The sequence below is a fragment of the Pelodiscus sinensis genome, chromosome 3 (genome assembly GCF_049634645.1).
Source record: "Pelodiscus sinensis isolate JC-2024 chromosome 3, ASM4963464v1, whole genome shotgun sequence".
Classification (NCBI taxonomy): domain Eukaryota; kingdom Metazoa; phylum Chordata; order Testudines; family Trionychidae; genus Pelodiscus; species Pelodiscus sinensis.
The window spans coordinates 107,459,839-107,476,387 of NC_134713.1; the positions used below are offsets into that span (position 1 = coordinate 107,459,839).

Here is a 16,549-nt window from a genome sequence, read left to right on the forward strand (position 1 = left end):
TGAATTTCCCGGGCTTCATTTGCATAAAGCCGGGCGCCGCCATTTTTAAATGTCCGCTAGTGCAGACTCTGTGCCGCGCGGCTACACGCGGCATGGACTAGGTAGTTCGGACTAGGCTTCCTAGTCCGAACTACCGTTACTCCTCGTGAAATGAGGAGTAACAGTAGTTCGGACTAGGAAGCCTAGTCCGAACTACCTAGTCCATGCCGCGTGTAGCCGCGCGGCACAGAGTCTGCACTAGCGGACATTTAAAAATGGCGGCGCCCGGCTTTTATGCAAATGAAGCCCGGGAAATTCAAATCCCGGGCTTCATGTGCAACTCCGGTTGCCTACATTACCACCCTAGTTCGAACTAGAGTGGTAGTGTAGACATACCCTAGTTTCTGTCCATCAAGAACTCTCCTAAATGATAACAGCTAGGACCACCAAATTTGGTATGCAGCTTCCTCTTATCCTAACTTAAAACAAGGTCAAGGTTTGGTTGTGCCAGAAAAACAGTATGTGCCTGGAATTTGGGGGAATAGAGGAGAGATGTGATCCTCATACTCACCACTGTGGGCAGCAAGCGCAGGGGACAGCTATCTTACAGAGTAACCACTGGGGGGCAGCCACACCACTGATGGAATGGCCATCTGGGGATGGGGCTCCACCATCTTGCCTGCCGCTGGTAAGTAGCCTCTCTGGGTAACCCTCTCTGTCCCCCAGCCACACCAGAGCTGGCCATCTCAACCCTGGCTGCCCCCCACAGGACCCACCAGCATTCCCCCCACTTCCCATGTGCTGCTGGGACACCCAATGTGGCCAGTGAGGACCAACCTACACCTTTCCCCACCCATCCCACCTCACTGGACCAAGAATTGCTGGAGGCCTGCCCGCCCTCACTCCTTTCTCCCCAGCCCTGGAGAGTACTGCGGGGGAGTTCTGCGTGGCCTCCCCTTCCCCCCTACCACTTGGGCCCAACCTGTGGAGCACTGATTCATTCATCCAGGCCATACTTCTTTAATTTGCAGGCAAGAATACTGTGGGAGACCACATCAAAAACTTTGCTGAAATCAAGGTATATCACATCCACCACTTTACCTTTATCCACAGAACCAGTTAACTAATCCTAGAAAGAAATCAGGCTGGTCAAGCATAACATGCCCTTGGTGAATCCATGTTGAATGTAAACAAAATATTTGGTAATAAAATTAGACATGTAAAGCTTCTTGGGAGCAGAGGGTATTGGGTAGGGGAATAAGAGAATGGGGCAAAGGGGACTTGGGCTGCAGCAAGGGTTATGGAGAGAAGAAAAAATGGGTATGGGTAGTTAGGAGAGGGAAGAAAGATTGGGGTGCAGGTGAAGGAGGTGTGAAGGTTCAGAGAAATGGAGGGATTGGGCAGTAGAAAGGAAATATGGGAGAGAGTGGCCCTCCCATATGCATGCCCAGATCTGGGAGGCTCTTGCCCCTCTTGTGAGCAACTTTTGCTGTGCCCCTGTGTGTGTGCCAAGATCTAAAGGTCCTGTGCTCATCTACAAGGGTTACACCCCCACCTTCCCACAGTCTTTATGTGCCCTGGTTTGGGGACTTGACCTGATCTGAGGGTCCTCCCTCTCCCAAGTCTGCAGAAGTTCTGCCTTTTGGGGGAGAGCTGAGAACAGGCACAGTTCATGCATGTCACTGGCTCTAGACTAGACTAGCATACAGAGGAGGATGGAAACACCCACTGAGCTGAATGCAGCTGTTGTTGTCTGAGCTATTGTTTTGGGTTTTACAGCCCCATGGGGTGATTTCATTCAGTTAAGAAACATCACACTGAATGGGCCACTTTACACCTATCAGAGCCTCCTATGGTGCCTATGAATTTGCAGAAGGATTTCCCTCCATTGCCACTCTAGCCTTCACTGTAAATGTGCTAAAATCCACATTCTTTTATGTATTTTCTTTAATTGTGCTATACTTTGTGCATGTGCAGAATAGTGTTTTGGCAGTGAATTTGCTATGTTGTTGTAGCCATGTTGGTCCCAGGACAGTAGTGGTCCCAGACAAAGTGGGTGAGGTAATAGCTTTTATTGGAAGCGTATCTCTGTTGGTGAGACAAGCTTTTGAGCTTCCACAGAAAAGCTCAAAAAATTGTCTCTTTTTCCAACAGAAGTTGTTCCAATAAAAGATATTACCTCACCTGCCTTGTCTCTCTTCTAGCAATGAAAGCCCACTAGGAAGTCAATCTTAGAAATACAAAGGAAGAAATGTTAAATTGTGATGGTAAAAGCCTGGTGGATTTGTTAGTAAGGAACAGAGAAGTCCATGATAGTGCCATAGTTGCTAAGTTGTGTGACAGGGAGTTGCCAATAATGAATGAGAACAGGAAAGAGGAGCGGTTTAGGAATCAAAATAAGATTTCAAATTTTGTATGTATTTGGCTTAAGGATGTTTGGTCTTTAACTGGATTTCTTGTGCAAGAGAATGCAGTATAGACGTAGCCATAGTGTCTTCACAAATCCCCCATGAAGTAGAATTCCCATTTTACACATGGGGAATCAAGGCAAAGAGCATCTAAGTGACTTGTCCTACAGCAAGTCTGTGACAATCATGGATCTGAACCCAGGTTGCCCAAGCCCTAACCACTGGATCTTCCTTTCTCTTCTTCCTATGTCACTGTGTTCACACTGATCACAGATCTCAAAAGGAAATCTTGCAAGGCAGCCAAATCTAGTCAAGTCTGCTGATGAATCACATTTAGTACACAAGGATGCACCCCGGGGACCCAGTCTAAAGAGAGGGAGAATTGCAGGATCTCACCCAGAGAGCGCTTTACCCAGAGAAACTGCGATGGGCCAAAAGTACAAATGACCAGAAAAACCACAGCTTGACTTTCAGATGTAAGGCTGAGTTTGCCAAGTTTGTCAGTTAAAAAAAACAAAACACATTTCCCCCTTATAAACTAAGGAAATATGACATATAGGTTATTGAGATATAGTAAATGTGAACTCTACAATACTGCGTTACTAAATAACTTTTCATAACAGAAACACATTTCTGCTGTTTGTTCCCTTCCTCAGACTTAGAGCACCAAACTAACTACAGGTTGCACCTCTAAAATCTGGGATCTCTGGTCCGGCAACATCCGATGTCCAGCATGACCACGGATGTTCCAGGACCAGTGAGTCCTGGAATGCTGCAGGGAGGTGGGGGCCCGGGACAAGTTGGGCTGCGTGCGGTTCAGTTGGGCTGTAAGGAGGGTGCATAGCTCAGCTGGAGGTGGGGTAAGGAGCTGCTCACGGCTCAGCTAGGCTGCAAAGGGGGGGAATCAAAATGGGGATAGGTTGCAGCTTCCAGGAGCTGCTTCAGGTAAGCACCCAAATCCTACACCCAGGAGCCCATATCCAACCTCTACCCCAAACACTTGCTCAAACCCTGATTCTCCCACCGGCACGCCTCCCCCCCCCCCAATTGCTCAATACCAGCCCAGAGCATCCTCCTGCATCTCAGAGCCCTAATCCTCAGAACTGCACGTCAGCTGGAGCCCTCAACCACCGGTACAACCCAATCTCCTGTCCTAACCGAGAGCCCCCTCCAAACTCCTGGTTCCAGCCCGGAGTACTCTTCTGCACCCTGAACTCCTCATTTCTGGTCCCACCCCAGAGCCCGGATACCCAGCCGGAGCCTTCACCCTAGCCTGCACCCCAACCTTCACTTTTATGAGCATTCATGGCCTTCCATACAATTTCCATACCAAGATGTAGCTCTCAGACTAAAAAGTTTGCATATCCCTCCTGTGGGACATTAATTTGTCCTGGGTTCTCTGCAGTGCCAGTCCGCAGCTGCCAAAGGCTCAGGGGCAGTGCCAGCCTCTTCTGGTAGGTGGGGCTGTAGTGGGCCTTAGGCCCCTTCACCACAAGGCCCTGTACCCTCTTCCCCCTGAGGTCCCTCCTTTGAAGAAGCTGTGCTGAAGCAGTGTTCCTAATTAGGGCTGAAACAGCCACTTACAGTTATGTGAAGAAATCTTTTGCTTTTGGCCTCTAGAAGAAAATGGCTGTAATAAAATACAGGTGTGACACAAGATACCCCTCTACTGGAAACAATGGCTTTAAAACTTTGAGCTTCTTGTGATCCTTGCTTGGTTGCGTTCAGGGGTCCAGACCAAAGAATGGGAATCATTCCAACAGTATCCTTGGAAAATTACAGTTTGAATAGTAACTTGCTTATCCTACCTGAATCTTAAGACCAGCAAGTGTCTACTAGACAGTAAATATTTGGGGGCTATGTCTTTTTCCAAAGAATTTACCAGCTGAGATGTCAGAATGTCTTATGGTTTGAGAGCTTGACAAATAACAGCTGCGACAGACTTATATCTGCTGTTTAAACAGCTGTGTTCTCCTGACAAAGCTGAATCAGCCTGAAAAAATAAACATGCTTCCCATTACTGAATGTAAAACCAATCTTACTCAAGAACCAGAGTAAAGTCCCCAGACTGTCTTTTAAAGAGCCCAAATACTTTAAGATTAAAAACCATTCAAGTTTGAGGCTATTTAGTGTGAATGGTGTGAGCAGACTTTGGCAGGGGAGAAGTAAAAGACTGTCTCACTTATTTACAGTACTAAGACTTCTGTTTAGGGTTAGGGTTTAGCCAAGGGAGAAACTTCCTTGTACAGTGATTTTTAAAAAAATATCTACATTCTAACAGCAGATACAGATTGGTACCTCTGCCAAGGGAAAAGTCTTGGCAGATGGCTTTTGATACCGGCATTTCACAATTTGGGGGCCATGGCCCAAAAGAGAGTTAGTTGCTGGGGATTACCAAGGTTATTTTTTTTTGGGGGGGGGGAGGCATACAGCATTGTCTCCCTTACTTCTGTGCTGTCTTTAGAACTGGGCAGCAGGAGAGTGGCAGCTGCCGACTGAAGGCCCTGCTCTGCAGGCAAGAGCACAGAAATAAGGGTGGCAACACCATACCAGGCCATCCTTCTGTGCTGCTGCTCTCAGTGTCCCTGCCTTCGGAACTGGGCTCCTGGCCAAGACCGGCAGGATTGGATTTTTTACTCTTTTAGGGCTCTGATATTGCAAATTCTTACACACTATGGAATTACTCATTGAAGTTAATGGGACTACTTATGGTAGCAGAATTAGGTACCTACATGTGAAACAAAAACCGGAAGATGTAGCACTTTAAAGACTAACAAGATGGTTTATTAGGTGATGAGCTTTCGTGGGCCAGACCCACTTCCTCAGATCAAACAGTGGAAGAAAATTGTCACGACCATATATACCAAAGGATACAATCAAAAAATGAACACATATGAAAAGGACAAATCAAATTTCAGAACAGAAGGTGGACGGGGGGGGGGGGGTAATTTTCTGTGAGCTAATGATATTAGAGGTGATAATTGGGGAAGCTATCTTTGTAATGGGTAAGATAATTAGCATCCTTATATTTTCATATGTGTTCATTTTTTTTATTGTATCCTTTAGTATATATGGTCATGCCAATTTTCTTACACTGTTTGATCTGAGGAAGTGGGTCTGGCCCACGAAAGCTCATCACTTAATAAACCATCTTGTTAGTCTTTAAAGTGCTACATAGTCCTGTTTTTTGTTTCAGCTACACCAGACTAACATGGCTATGTTTCTAGTACCTACATATGTGTTTGAAGGATCAATACTTTATTTTAGCTTCACCAATAAAGAGTACATACAGCTTGTAAATGATCTTAACAGCATTTTAAATAAATGAAGTTATTTAAGGAGTGTTTTTTAAATGTGGCAATGTATAGTGGAACTGCATATTGAATTAACCCATCAATACCTGAGCTTTAAAAATCATACTGTGTGTGGGGGAAGAGAGAAATTGAAGTGCATTCCTGTTACTTTGGTCAGTTGTTCAGACAGCTGGATCTGACTATTTTAGCAATCTAATGTAGAATCCATGTACAAGGATTAAAAGAATGAGGCAAAATTAACTCTGGTGCTTTTGGGTCTGGTATGAGGAATCCTTGGAATGGGTCTGGATCTGGTGTGAGGAATGTTGGGAATGATGGAGATTAGAAATAGAGAAGGATATGGCTGCATCCTGCTTCCCCATTGAGAATAATTAAACTTTCTCTTTCACCCAGTTATAGGTTAAGAACCATTCATTCGTTCCTGTGAACTGACATATATAAAATGTTGTTTTCTGTGTGTGCTGTTTATGGAAGAGTGTAGTAAAGTCTTAACGATTTGCATTACACACAATAGAAAACAAAGTTGATTGTACTTGGCTGCATCAGGGTTTGTGTGGTATTTACTGTACATTTTAAGATTTTTAGCTTGATATTTTCATTTTCTGTGGTGGGGTATAAGGAAAGGATTAAAAAAAAACTTGATGCACACGATGGTATTATGATGACATGGCAGAAACAGAAACATTACATCAGTGAAAGTCCTTTCTCTGAAGAATGAATACATTGAAGGACTGTGAAGGACCAATGAACTGGATAACTGATTCTTTAATTTCCTTATACATGAGAGAAACCATATTCATTATTTTTTTTCATAATCCCAGAAGAGATATGAATATGTGTCTCGGAGACCTGATAGATGTAATAACTGCATGTATTTGTCTTTACGTGTACATGCAGAACTGAACTACGCTTCCTCTAATCTTCTTGTTCTTACCCTTATTTTTGTCTTGGAGAAGGTTCTCATCATCTCCCAAAACTTCATATATGTCTAAACTATATAACAATTCCCAGTGGAATTAGGACCACTTCTGACTGAATTAAACAAAACTTGGACTAAATTGCAACTCAGATCCCTTCAGAGAAAGGAGGCAATTAATGGGACTGGAAATTGAAATTAGTTTCTCCGAAGTACTAATGCACTTGGACAGACTGCACTGACCCACAAAGTGAAGACTGTGAGAGAATGTACCCTCATAAAAGAGTCTGCAACTTCCTCTGAAAAGAGGATCTCCTTTAAAAAGTGAAAGTGCCATTTTTATGTCCTCTTTCTTTTTTTGCCTTTGCCGTAGTTAGCACTAAAATATCTGTATCCCAACACTTTTCTACTTTGTGTATGTGCTTTCTGTTTTGTTTGCTTTAATTACGTTGAACAGAATCCTTTCAGTGATTACTTCATTTTTCTTTTTTTAAGCAAATCATTTTATTTGAAAATCTTGCTCCCGATAGACAAGAAAACTAGTTAAGAATGACATGTGATAGTAGAAAAGGTGGGGAGACAGATCTGAGAGAGAGAAAGTTATATGAAAGTATTGCACTTAAAGATTAGAGGAAAAGTAGAGGTAAGTTTTAAATCTATTGAGATTTCTTATCTTTCGTTATTTATTAGAATTATGCCTCTGATTCTTCAGATTTTAAATAGCTAAAGATGGTAAGAATGAGAATTTCCCCTAAGTCAAAATGAATAATCTTCCATACCAATAATCTTTCATTTAGTCTCTGCTTCTCATACTGGAGGATCTCAAAGCACCTTAAAGATTTAAACTGATATATGGCAAGAGCATTCAATTGCCAAAATTCAAAAGCATCTTTGGGGTAAAACTTTGCAACTCTTAGTTTGACAGCACTTTGAGCATCAGACTATCACACAGTAATATTGGTTCAGTTTTCATTGACACTCCCCGTAATGTTCACAGTACGCTCACTGCAGCACCCAGAGAACTGTGTGTGTCCCCAACCCTCAGTGTTGTACAGAGCACACGGCACAGTGTTCCATCAGCAGTTTAAAGGGCCCAGGGCTCTGGCAATTGCTGCTACCACAGGTGCAGCTGTGGCAGTCATGTGCCCCAGGACTCTTTGAATAGCTGGGTCCCAGGGTGGATGCTCCCTTTGCCTCCACTGCTCCTGTCAATTGACTTGTCCACACCTGTGGTGATACTCCCAGGTTGGCCTTTGCAGGCATTTAAGTGATTCTTGCAAGAAATGGCTTAAGTACAGGTTGGACCTCCCTGGTCTGGACCTGACTAATCCCGAGTGAGAGGAGGTCTCCAGACCAAAGAGGTCTCCAGGCCGTCAAGCCCATCACCTGCTGCTGGCAGGTTGCCCCAGCAGGTATCCTTCTTCTCCTTCTTCTGCAACCAGACTGGACTGCTTGCCACCGCCAGTTCCTTGGGCAGCACAGGCTCCAGCTTCTGCCGCGGTACTGCAGCCCTGTGCCCATGGGGGCAGCCATGGACAATGCTCCAGGAGGCTGCTGTGGAGCTCCAGCCCCAGTCCTGGACTCCAGCTCCGTGCTGCCACAGGTCTCCAACTCCAACCCCATGCTCCTAGGGCTGCCGTGGTGCCCCAGTCCCATGCTCCAGGGGGTTCCCAGGAGACTCTGGTTCTGCATGGCCACAGGCTGCTGGAGGCTGCCGCGGGGCTCCAGTCCTGGTCCCGTGCTGTCCCTAGCCAGGCTGCTAACCTTGTTGCCCTGACCCTAGATGGCCCTCCTGCCCATATGTTCCTGGGCTCTCTGGTCCGGGAGCATCTGTGGTTCTTTGGACCACAGATGTTGCTGGACCAGAGAGTGCCAGTTTTCAGAGGTACAACCTATATTTGACTCCAGGCTAGGAATTCCTGGTTGTGTAGAGATAAATACCTAGCTCTCTGAAAGGGGTAGGGCTAAAGAAATGTGGATGCTGACTTTCTCGAACTTAAAAATGACGAGCAATTCTGTGGCACCTTAGAGACTAACAAATGCATAGGTGCATCTTTTGTGAGTAAAATCCACTTAATCAGATTAGTTGGAGTGTTAATTGATATATTATTGACCACCTGATCAGGACAGTGATAGTGACTATGAAATGCTAAGGGAGATTCGAGAGGTTATCAAAATAAAAAACTTAATAATAATGAGGGGATTTCAACTAGCCCCATATTGATTGGGTACATGTCACTTCAGGACTAGATGCAGAGATAAAATTTCTTGATGCCTTAAATGACTGCTTCATGAAGCAGCTTGTTCTGGAACCCGCAAGGGGAGAGGCTACTCTTGATTTAGTCATAAGTGGAGCAAGGATCTAGTTCAAGAGGTAAATATAACTGGACCTCTTGGAAATAATGACCATAATGTAATAAAATTTCACATCCATGTGGTAGGAAAAACACCTCAGCAGCCCAACACTGTGGCATTTAATTTCAGAAAGGGGAACTACACAAAAATGAGGAATATAGTTAAACAGAAATTAAAAGGAACAGTGACTAAAGTAAAATCTCTGCAAACTGGATGGAAACTTTTCAAAGACACCATAATAAAGGCCCTACTTAAATGTATACCCCAAATTAAAAAACACAGTAAGAGAACCCAAAAAATGCCACTATGGCTTAACAACCAAGTAAAAGAAGCAGTGACAGATAAAGATATATTTTTAAAAAGTCAGATCCGAGTGAGGAAAATAGAAAGGAGCATAAACTTTGTCAAATTAAGTGTAAAAATATAATAAGAAAAGCCAAAAAGGAGTTTGAAGAACAGCTAGCCCAAAACTCAAAAAGTAATAGTAAATGTTTTTTAAGTACATTAGAAGCAGGAATCCGGCTAAACAACCAGTGGAGCCCTTGGACAATCGAGATGCTAAAGGAGCACTCAAAGATTATAAAAGTCATTGCTGAGAAACTAAATGAATTCTTTGCTTCAGTCTTCACGGCTGAGGATATTGGGAAGATTCCCAACCTGAGTCATTCTTTTTAGGTGACAAAACTGAAGCATTGTTCCAGATTGAGGAGGTTTTGGAACAAATTGATAAACTTAACAGTAGCAAGTCACCGGGACCAGATGGCATTCACCCAAGAGTTCTGAAAGAATTCAGATGGGAAATTGTGGAACTATTCACTGTGATTTGTAAACTATCCTTTAAATCAGCTTCCATACCTAATGAGTGGAAGATAGCTAACATGACATCAGTATTCAAAAAGGGCTCTATAGGTGATCCTGGCAATTACAGACCGGTAAGTCTAATGTCAGTTCCAGGCAACTTAGTTGAAACTATAATAAAGAATAAAATAGTCAAGACATGTAGATTAACATAATTTGTTGGGGGAAAAGTCAGCATGGTTTCTGTAAAGGGAAATCATACCTTACTAATCTGCTAAGAGTTCTTTGAGGGGGCTAATAAACATGTGGAAAAGGGGGATCCAGTGGAAATAGTGTACTTCCATTTCCAGAAAGTCTTTGACAAGGTCCCGCCAAGTAAGTTATCATGGGATAAGAGGGAAGGTCCTTTTGTGGATTCATAACTGGTTAAAAGACAGGAAACGAAGGGTAGGAATAAATAATAATAATAAAGTTTTCTGAATGAAGGGAGTTAACTAGTGGGGTCCCTAAAGGGTCTGTCCTGGGACCAATCCTATTCAACTTATTTATAAATGATCTAGGGAAAGGTGTAAATAGTGAGGTGGCAAAATTTGAAGGCTGCTCAAGAAAGTTAAGACCAAAGCAGGCTGTGAAGAACTTCAGAAAGATCTCACCAAACGAAGTGATTGGGCAACAAAATGGCAAAATGTGGATAAATGTAAAATAATGCACATTGTACGTATAGTTGGAATTATTTCTTCCAATGTGATGGGGATTAATTTAGCTACAAATACTCAAGAGAGAGATCTTGGAGTCATTGTGGATAGTTCTCTGAAAACATCCACTCAGTGTGCAGCGGCAGCCAAAAAAGCAAATAGAATGTTAGGAATCATTTAAAAAGGGATTGAGGATAAGACAGAAAATATCTTAATGCCTCTATATAAAACCATGGTATGCCCACATCTTGAATACTGCATACAGTGGCCTCATTTCAAAAAAGATATATTGGCATTGGAAAAGGTTCAGAAAAGGGCAACAAAAATGACTAGGGGTTTGGAATGGGTTCCATATGAAGAGAGATTAAAAAGAGGTCTATAAAATCATGATTGGTGTAGACAAAGTGAATGAGGAAAAGTTATTTACTTATTCCCACAACAATAGGGGTCACCAAATGAAATTAATAGGCAGCAGGTTTAAAAAAAAAAGGAAGTTTTTCTTCACTCAGTGAACAGTCAACCTGTGGAACTCCTTGTCAGAGGATATGGTGAAGGCTAGAACTTTTAACAGGGTTCAAAAAAGGGTTAGATAGCCATTGATGGACCTAACCTCCATGCATCTATTAGCCAGGATGCACAGGAATGGTGTCCCTAGCCTCTGTTTCTCCGGAGGTGGGTGACAGGAAAGGGATCAGTTGAGGATTACCTGTTGTGTTCCCTCTCTCTCGGGCATCTGATATTGGCCACTGTCACCAGACAGGATACTGGGCTGGTTGGACCATTGGTCTGACAGAGTATGACCGTTCTTATGTTGGACTATTGTTAATGAAGCTAATTAAGTCAGGCTGGATGTGTCTCATGCATAGCATGTGATGTGAAAATGTGAATATCAAAGGCAGGGAAATTGCCTTTGTAGTGCATTAACCAGTTAACATCTTTATTGAAGTCTAGGCTCATTGTGATGAACTTGTAAATGAACTTAGATGTCTCTCTATGTAATCAGGTGTTAAAATTCTTTTGTAGAAGAATGGCTACTTTAAAATCTATTATTGATTGTCCAGGGAGGTTAAAATATTCCCCAGGTTTATGTGGCTGCTGGTAAGTATTTGCTTCAGGTTCAGGGCTGCCTGTAGGAGAGGACTGGCCAGTCTCCCCAAGGTCTGTGAACAACCTGAAGCAAATGCTTACAAGCACCTATTCTCTGCACTATACCATTTATGCGGGGACCTATCCCTTCAACAAACCCTGTTGCCAACTTTGTGCGCATGTCTATTCAAACTTAGTGGTAGAGATTCAAACTTAGGCAGAGTAGTGCATCTGTTCTGTTGCGTTTCTTACATGGTCCTCATCACTGTGGTTTCTGAGCAACTTCCAGAAGTGCATTGAGTGATGTGATTTAGCGTATGCCATGTGTAGTTCTTTCTTTTTTTGGGGGGGAAACATTTTTAAACCCAAACTAGTAGCAAGAACAGGTCAGTTTTGATGTTTAAAAGAAAGTGGAAAAGAGTTTTTAAATTGTCAAAATGTCCTGTTTCAAAAACTGTGAAACAAAAAGTTAAATTTTAAATGGTCCCAAGAAAGTTCTGTTTCCTGCATAGACCAGGTTTACTCTTGCTGTGGAGAGTTCTGTTGTGCCAGAGCTACTGACTGTGGACCTTTTAATGGAGCTTTCGGTGATTTTTTAGATACCCTGGGCCCAAACCATCTACATGTTTTGTTAGTCTTTAAAGTCCTACCAGACTATTTGTTGTTTTTTAAGTTTATCCTGTACAGACTAACTTGGCTACCTTTTGAAGTATTAAATACTTGGCACCATGACTTTGATATGGTAGTCTGTGGTAAGCCAGTGTCGGGGAGTGGATGACAGGTTTGATTTGCTCATAGTAGTTTGTGCTGCTGAGACCTGCTACAGCATTCTGTATGTGTGTTTCATGAGGATCTATGGTTTCATGACCATTCTTTGCTTTGAGATATTTCAGATTAAATTTTTCTAGGCATTCTGATACCTTGGTGATGAGTATGAGTATAAAAAAAAAAACTTCTATATAGAACGGAATTTTACAGTTGGAACACCTTTTTTACAACTTTGAATAATTTCAGTACTTAATATAGTTAAACATATTAGGGATGTAAAATGCTGTTTAATTAGTTAACCTGTTAAATGTTCTAGCCCGGCTGGCTCTGGGCAAGGCTGCCGTCTCCCACTTTCTTAGGGGCGGGGAGCTGGCATTCCCACGCAGCACCCTGTCGGGCTGGAACAGCCCTTCATCTACAGCGGGCCACAGGGAGGGGACTGCTCCCCAGATACCTGTTAACTGTTGCCTGGTAAGCATCACCACATGGTTACCCATTAACATCCCTAAAACTCTTTTTGGAAATGTTTGCAAAGGATGTAATGTTTCTGTGTATTACTCTGAAATATCAGAATGGGTAACCAAGCAGTGACTTGTCAAAATGTACCTAAAAAGTTTGTGGTAGAACTGGGAGCAGAATCTTGATCTCTGAAATAGTACATCTATAGCATTAGCAATTTACCTCTAAGCACAGAGATCTGAACCAGGCCAACTGTAAAAAAAGAGACTAATGTTTAGCTACCTTTGTAAAGTGTTTTGAGAACTACAGATGAAAAATTACTAGGTAAGTACAAAGCATTGTTATCCACGTTTTTCATCTGGAGTAACTAAGATATAAAGGCTTTTAAATTAAATACTCATTTCTTTATACAGATACACTTCAGCCTCTTTAATCCGGCAACCTTGGGAAATTGCCTATGTTGGATTATGGAATTTTCTGGACAATAGGTGTTCATGTATACTTTTTGTTTTGAAGGTGAAAATAAAAACATTTTGCCAAGTGCTGAATTTGTATTTAACATGTGACGTAGACAACAATATATATGGAGTCCAGGAGGTGCAGGAGTGTGGTATGGCTGGGGACTCTGGGAGGAAAGGTGCATAATAGGATAGGCTTTGTGGGTCTGAGAAGGAAGAAGAGAAGAGTACATGAGGGGGGTGTAAGTGGCATGCTTACCTGGAGCCCCCTTTCTGGGACACATGTGACTATATGCTCCCTGCTGCTCCCAGGCACCGCTCCCCACTTCTATGGGAGCAGTGAGGCGGGGAGGGAGGGGGGGATGGGACGCCTCCAGACAAGCACTTCACTGTGCTGCTGTTCCCCAGCTGGGGAGCAGGCGGAGTGGCAGTATGCAGAGCTGCTTCCTCGTCTCCCTGCCAGGGTTCAAACCATGGGTGTTCCTGGATTACACACAACCAGATTAGAGTGCTTGAAGCATAGTATGTGTGTTTGTTTAATGGTCAGTGTAAAATGTTTTATGCTATTAACTAATAATTTCCTTATGTGCATGGGTGTTTTTTAAATTATACCATAGGTGACAACCAAGTTTTCATTTAGCAAACTTAACTTGGTTTTCAATTATAATTCTTTGGTTTGGGAATTGTGGAATACTTCTAGTAATTAGATCAGAGAAATGGGGAGGGAAAATTCTAGAGTATTTCCTAAAGTGAGAAAACAAATAATAGAATTAAAAACATATATATCAAAAGCATATCTGAGTATAACTTCAGTTGATGGAAGGAAAAATATCTTCTGCGTAGTAGAACTGTGTCTAAATGTATGGCAGTTGAACATAGTTGATAGCTCATTCTCATGTAATGTAATTCTTTCACATAATAGGAGTATTAACAATGTGCCCCTGCCAATAATTTAGGAGTTTTCAGCATTTTGGCTTTAATAAATGGCATCAGAGTTACTTTGTTTTCCCAGCTTTCTACAAACACTCACAAACCAGACTGTGAGTGTTGTATAGTAGTGTATCTTTAGTTGATATAGTCTAATGGTGGGAGTCAGGCAAAGAGAAAAATGCTTTCGCTTCTTTGGTATGTGAATTAAAACCTTTTAAATCATGTACTTCAGTGCCATAAAAACAAAAGTGCCAAGATTTAGATGAGTGGTTCTCAACCTTTTTACTCTTCAAGTTTTTGAATGTGCCATCCTCCCAAATGAAAAGCTCTTTTTTATATATTTAACATGATTTTAAATGCTGGATACAAAGTGGGCATGAGGTCAAAACCCCGTCTGAGAATCCCTGTTTTAGATTAACATATTTGTAAAGGCTGTGTGCATGGCTGGTGGTGGTGATGAATGGCTGTGTTTAATTTTATTTTATTTTGCTGACTCATGGGAGAATAGCCAGCACACAGACAGCAGACTCGTAGATCCATTTGGCTGACTGGTAATCCTAGATTAGAGCAGTGGTTTTCAACTCTCTTGAGACACAGGACTTATTTGATAACCTTGAAGATCTGCTCTAACCCAGCAAATAGCTTTAGTGCAAAAACATCTAAATATTCTTAACTAAGGATGTTAAGGTGTGGGTAATTAGGTAATCATGTAGTTGATACAATCTGTATTGACTACAAGATTAATGGATAAGGAAAGGCACTACCCACAGTGAGGCTCGGCAGTTTAAATTTAGTAAGAGGTGAGTGCGCAGGGAGCCCGGCTCCTATTACATTTAAACTGCAGAGCCGCAGCAAGGGTAGCTTCTGGATCTGGGGTGAACTGGGACTGAGCCAGGCTTGTTCAGTCTTGGCATGCTCTGGGTCCAGCAGTCCCTGTCCACAATGGGTTTCAGTGGGGAGCTGGGATCCCCCACGGATAGGGGCTGCTGTGGAGCTGACTGACTAAGCAGAGCTGATTAATCACCTGTGAAGCTATGCTGCCCCCGCAACTTAGAGGGAACACTGGCCTCAACACCACTTCACTTTAGCCCTCTGTCACGATAACAGGGAAGCCAGCGAGGCTAAGCTGGAGCACTGCTGCAATCCCATGCATCGGATTGCCTTGGAGCCAAGCCTAGCCAGCCTGCAGGAACTGAGCCATGAGAGCAGCCACCCCAGGGTGGTGGGCTCTGCAATCACCAGCCCTTTCTCCCTGCCACTGCTATGGCCCCCACTCTGCTGAGGGTAAGACTTGACCCCTTTCCCCAGACCTGAGTTCCCATCCTGGACTTGCCACAGAACACTCTGACACATTCAGGCAACACAATTTTGGGTCACAACCAATTGGTTAAGTAACTACAGGTTAGAAGTAGATTTTTTGTAAATGGATGAATCCATGTATTATTCAATAAACCTTCAACTTTTCACTGGTAATTCAATTGTACTTTTGTTTTATGCCATGTTTTCTTTTTTAGTATATCATGAGTGATTGAGAAAAATGTAAAACTGGGTATAAACCCTTTTGCAGTGAGTCTTGTCTTTATACCAGTCAGCAATTTGCCCTGTCGGAGTTGTTAGTTTAAAGGAAGGCAGTGGTGGAGGGTAGGGTTCACCACTGCATTCTGCAAGAGAACTCAAGCTTTTGCGTGAAGATGTGCTTGATAAGGCTAGTTTGTGGGGAAGGGGGAAGAAATTTTCTTGAGGCCCAAGTTTTTTGATGAAGGGTTAAGTGTCTGGTTTTGTTCAATTTGTAATTTGTAACAAAGGTACCTATGACATATGATAAGTGCTTTTGTATATTTACACCTTTACAGGTGTCCATCATTTAGGCTTCAAGAAATCTCTTCTGAAAAAACATTCTTGTTTAATGTTTAAATAAAGTTTGAAATTGCCTTTCACTTACAAAAACCAACTGTTTGTAATGTTTCTAATCAGAGTATACCATAATCCATGCTACAGTACTTTTGGGGGTTTATAACTCGTTCTGCCATAAATGGCAGTCAGGCTGAAATTTTTACAATGATCAGCTTTTGGAGGACTTGGAATGTGAGGGCACAGCTATAACTCCAGATTTCAGCCTCTAGCTGTGATGTCTTATTTTCAGACAAAATGCTGCAGGAAAAAAGAGCTCAGTTAGGGCATGTCTACACTAGGAAATTATTTCAAAATAACTAAATTCGACTTAACTGCCAATTTTAGAAAATCAAACTAGCGTGTCCCCACTATGGGGAAGCCTCAAAATTAGTCCAAAGCAGGTTCCCTTAATGTGGACTCTCTACTCAACTTAAAACTCCAGGAAGCACTGGGGAGTAATTAGTTTGAATTAGTCTGGGGAGTAGTTATT

At 42.6% G+C, this 16,549-nt stretch overlaps 1 protein-coding gene across 4 annotated transcripts in view; it reads left to right on the top strand.

Annotated features, from left to right (window-relative positions):
• The window catches only part of AKAP12 (A-kinase anchoring protein 12), a 129,761-nt gene that overhangs the window by 52,227 nt on the left and 60,985 nt on the right, over positions 1–16,549 (top strand). Inside the window, exon 1 of one of the 4 annotated variants that reach the window (XM_075924437.1) lies at positions 15,415–15,450. The exons of the other annotated variants lie outside the window; for them this stretch is intronic. Within the exon in view, the coding sequence (XP_075780552.1) occupies positions 15,430–15,450 (21 nt within the window). The 5' untranslated portion in view covers positions 15,415–15,429. Of the gene's footprint in view, positions 1–15,414; positions 15,451–16,549 lie in introns of those variants that run through there. 4 annotated transcript variants of the gene reach the window in all.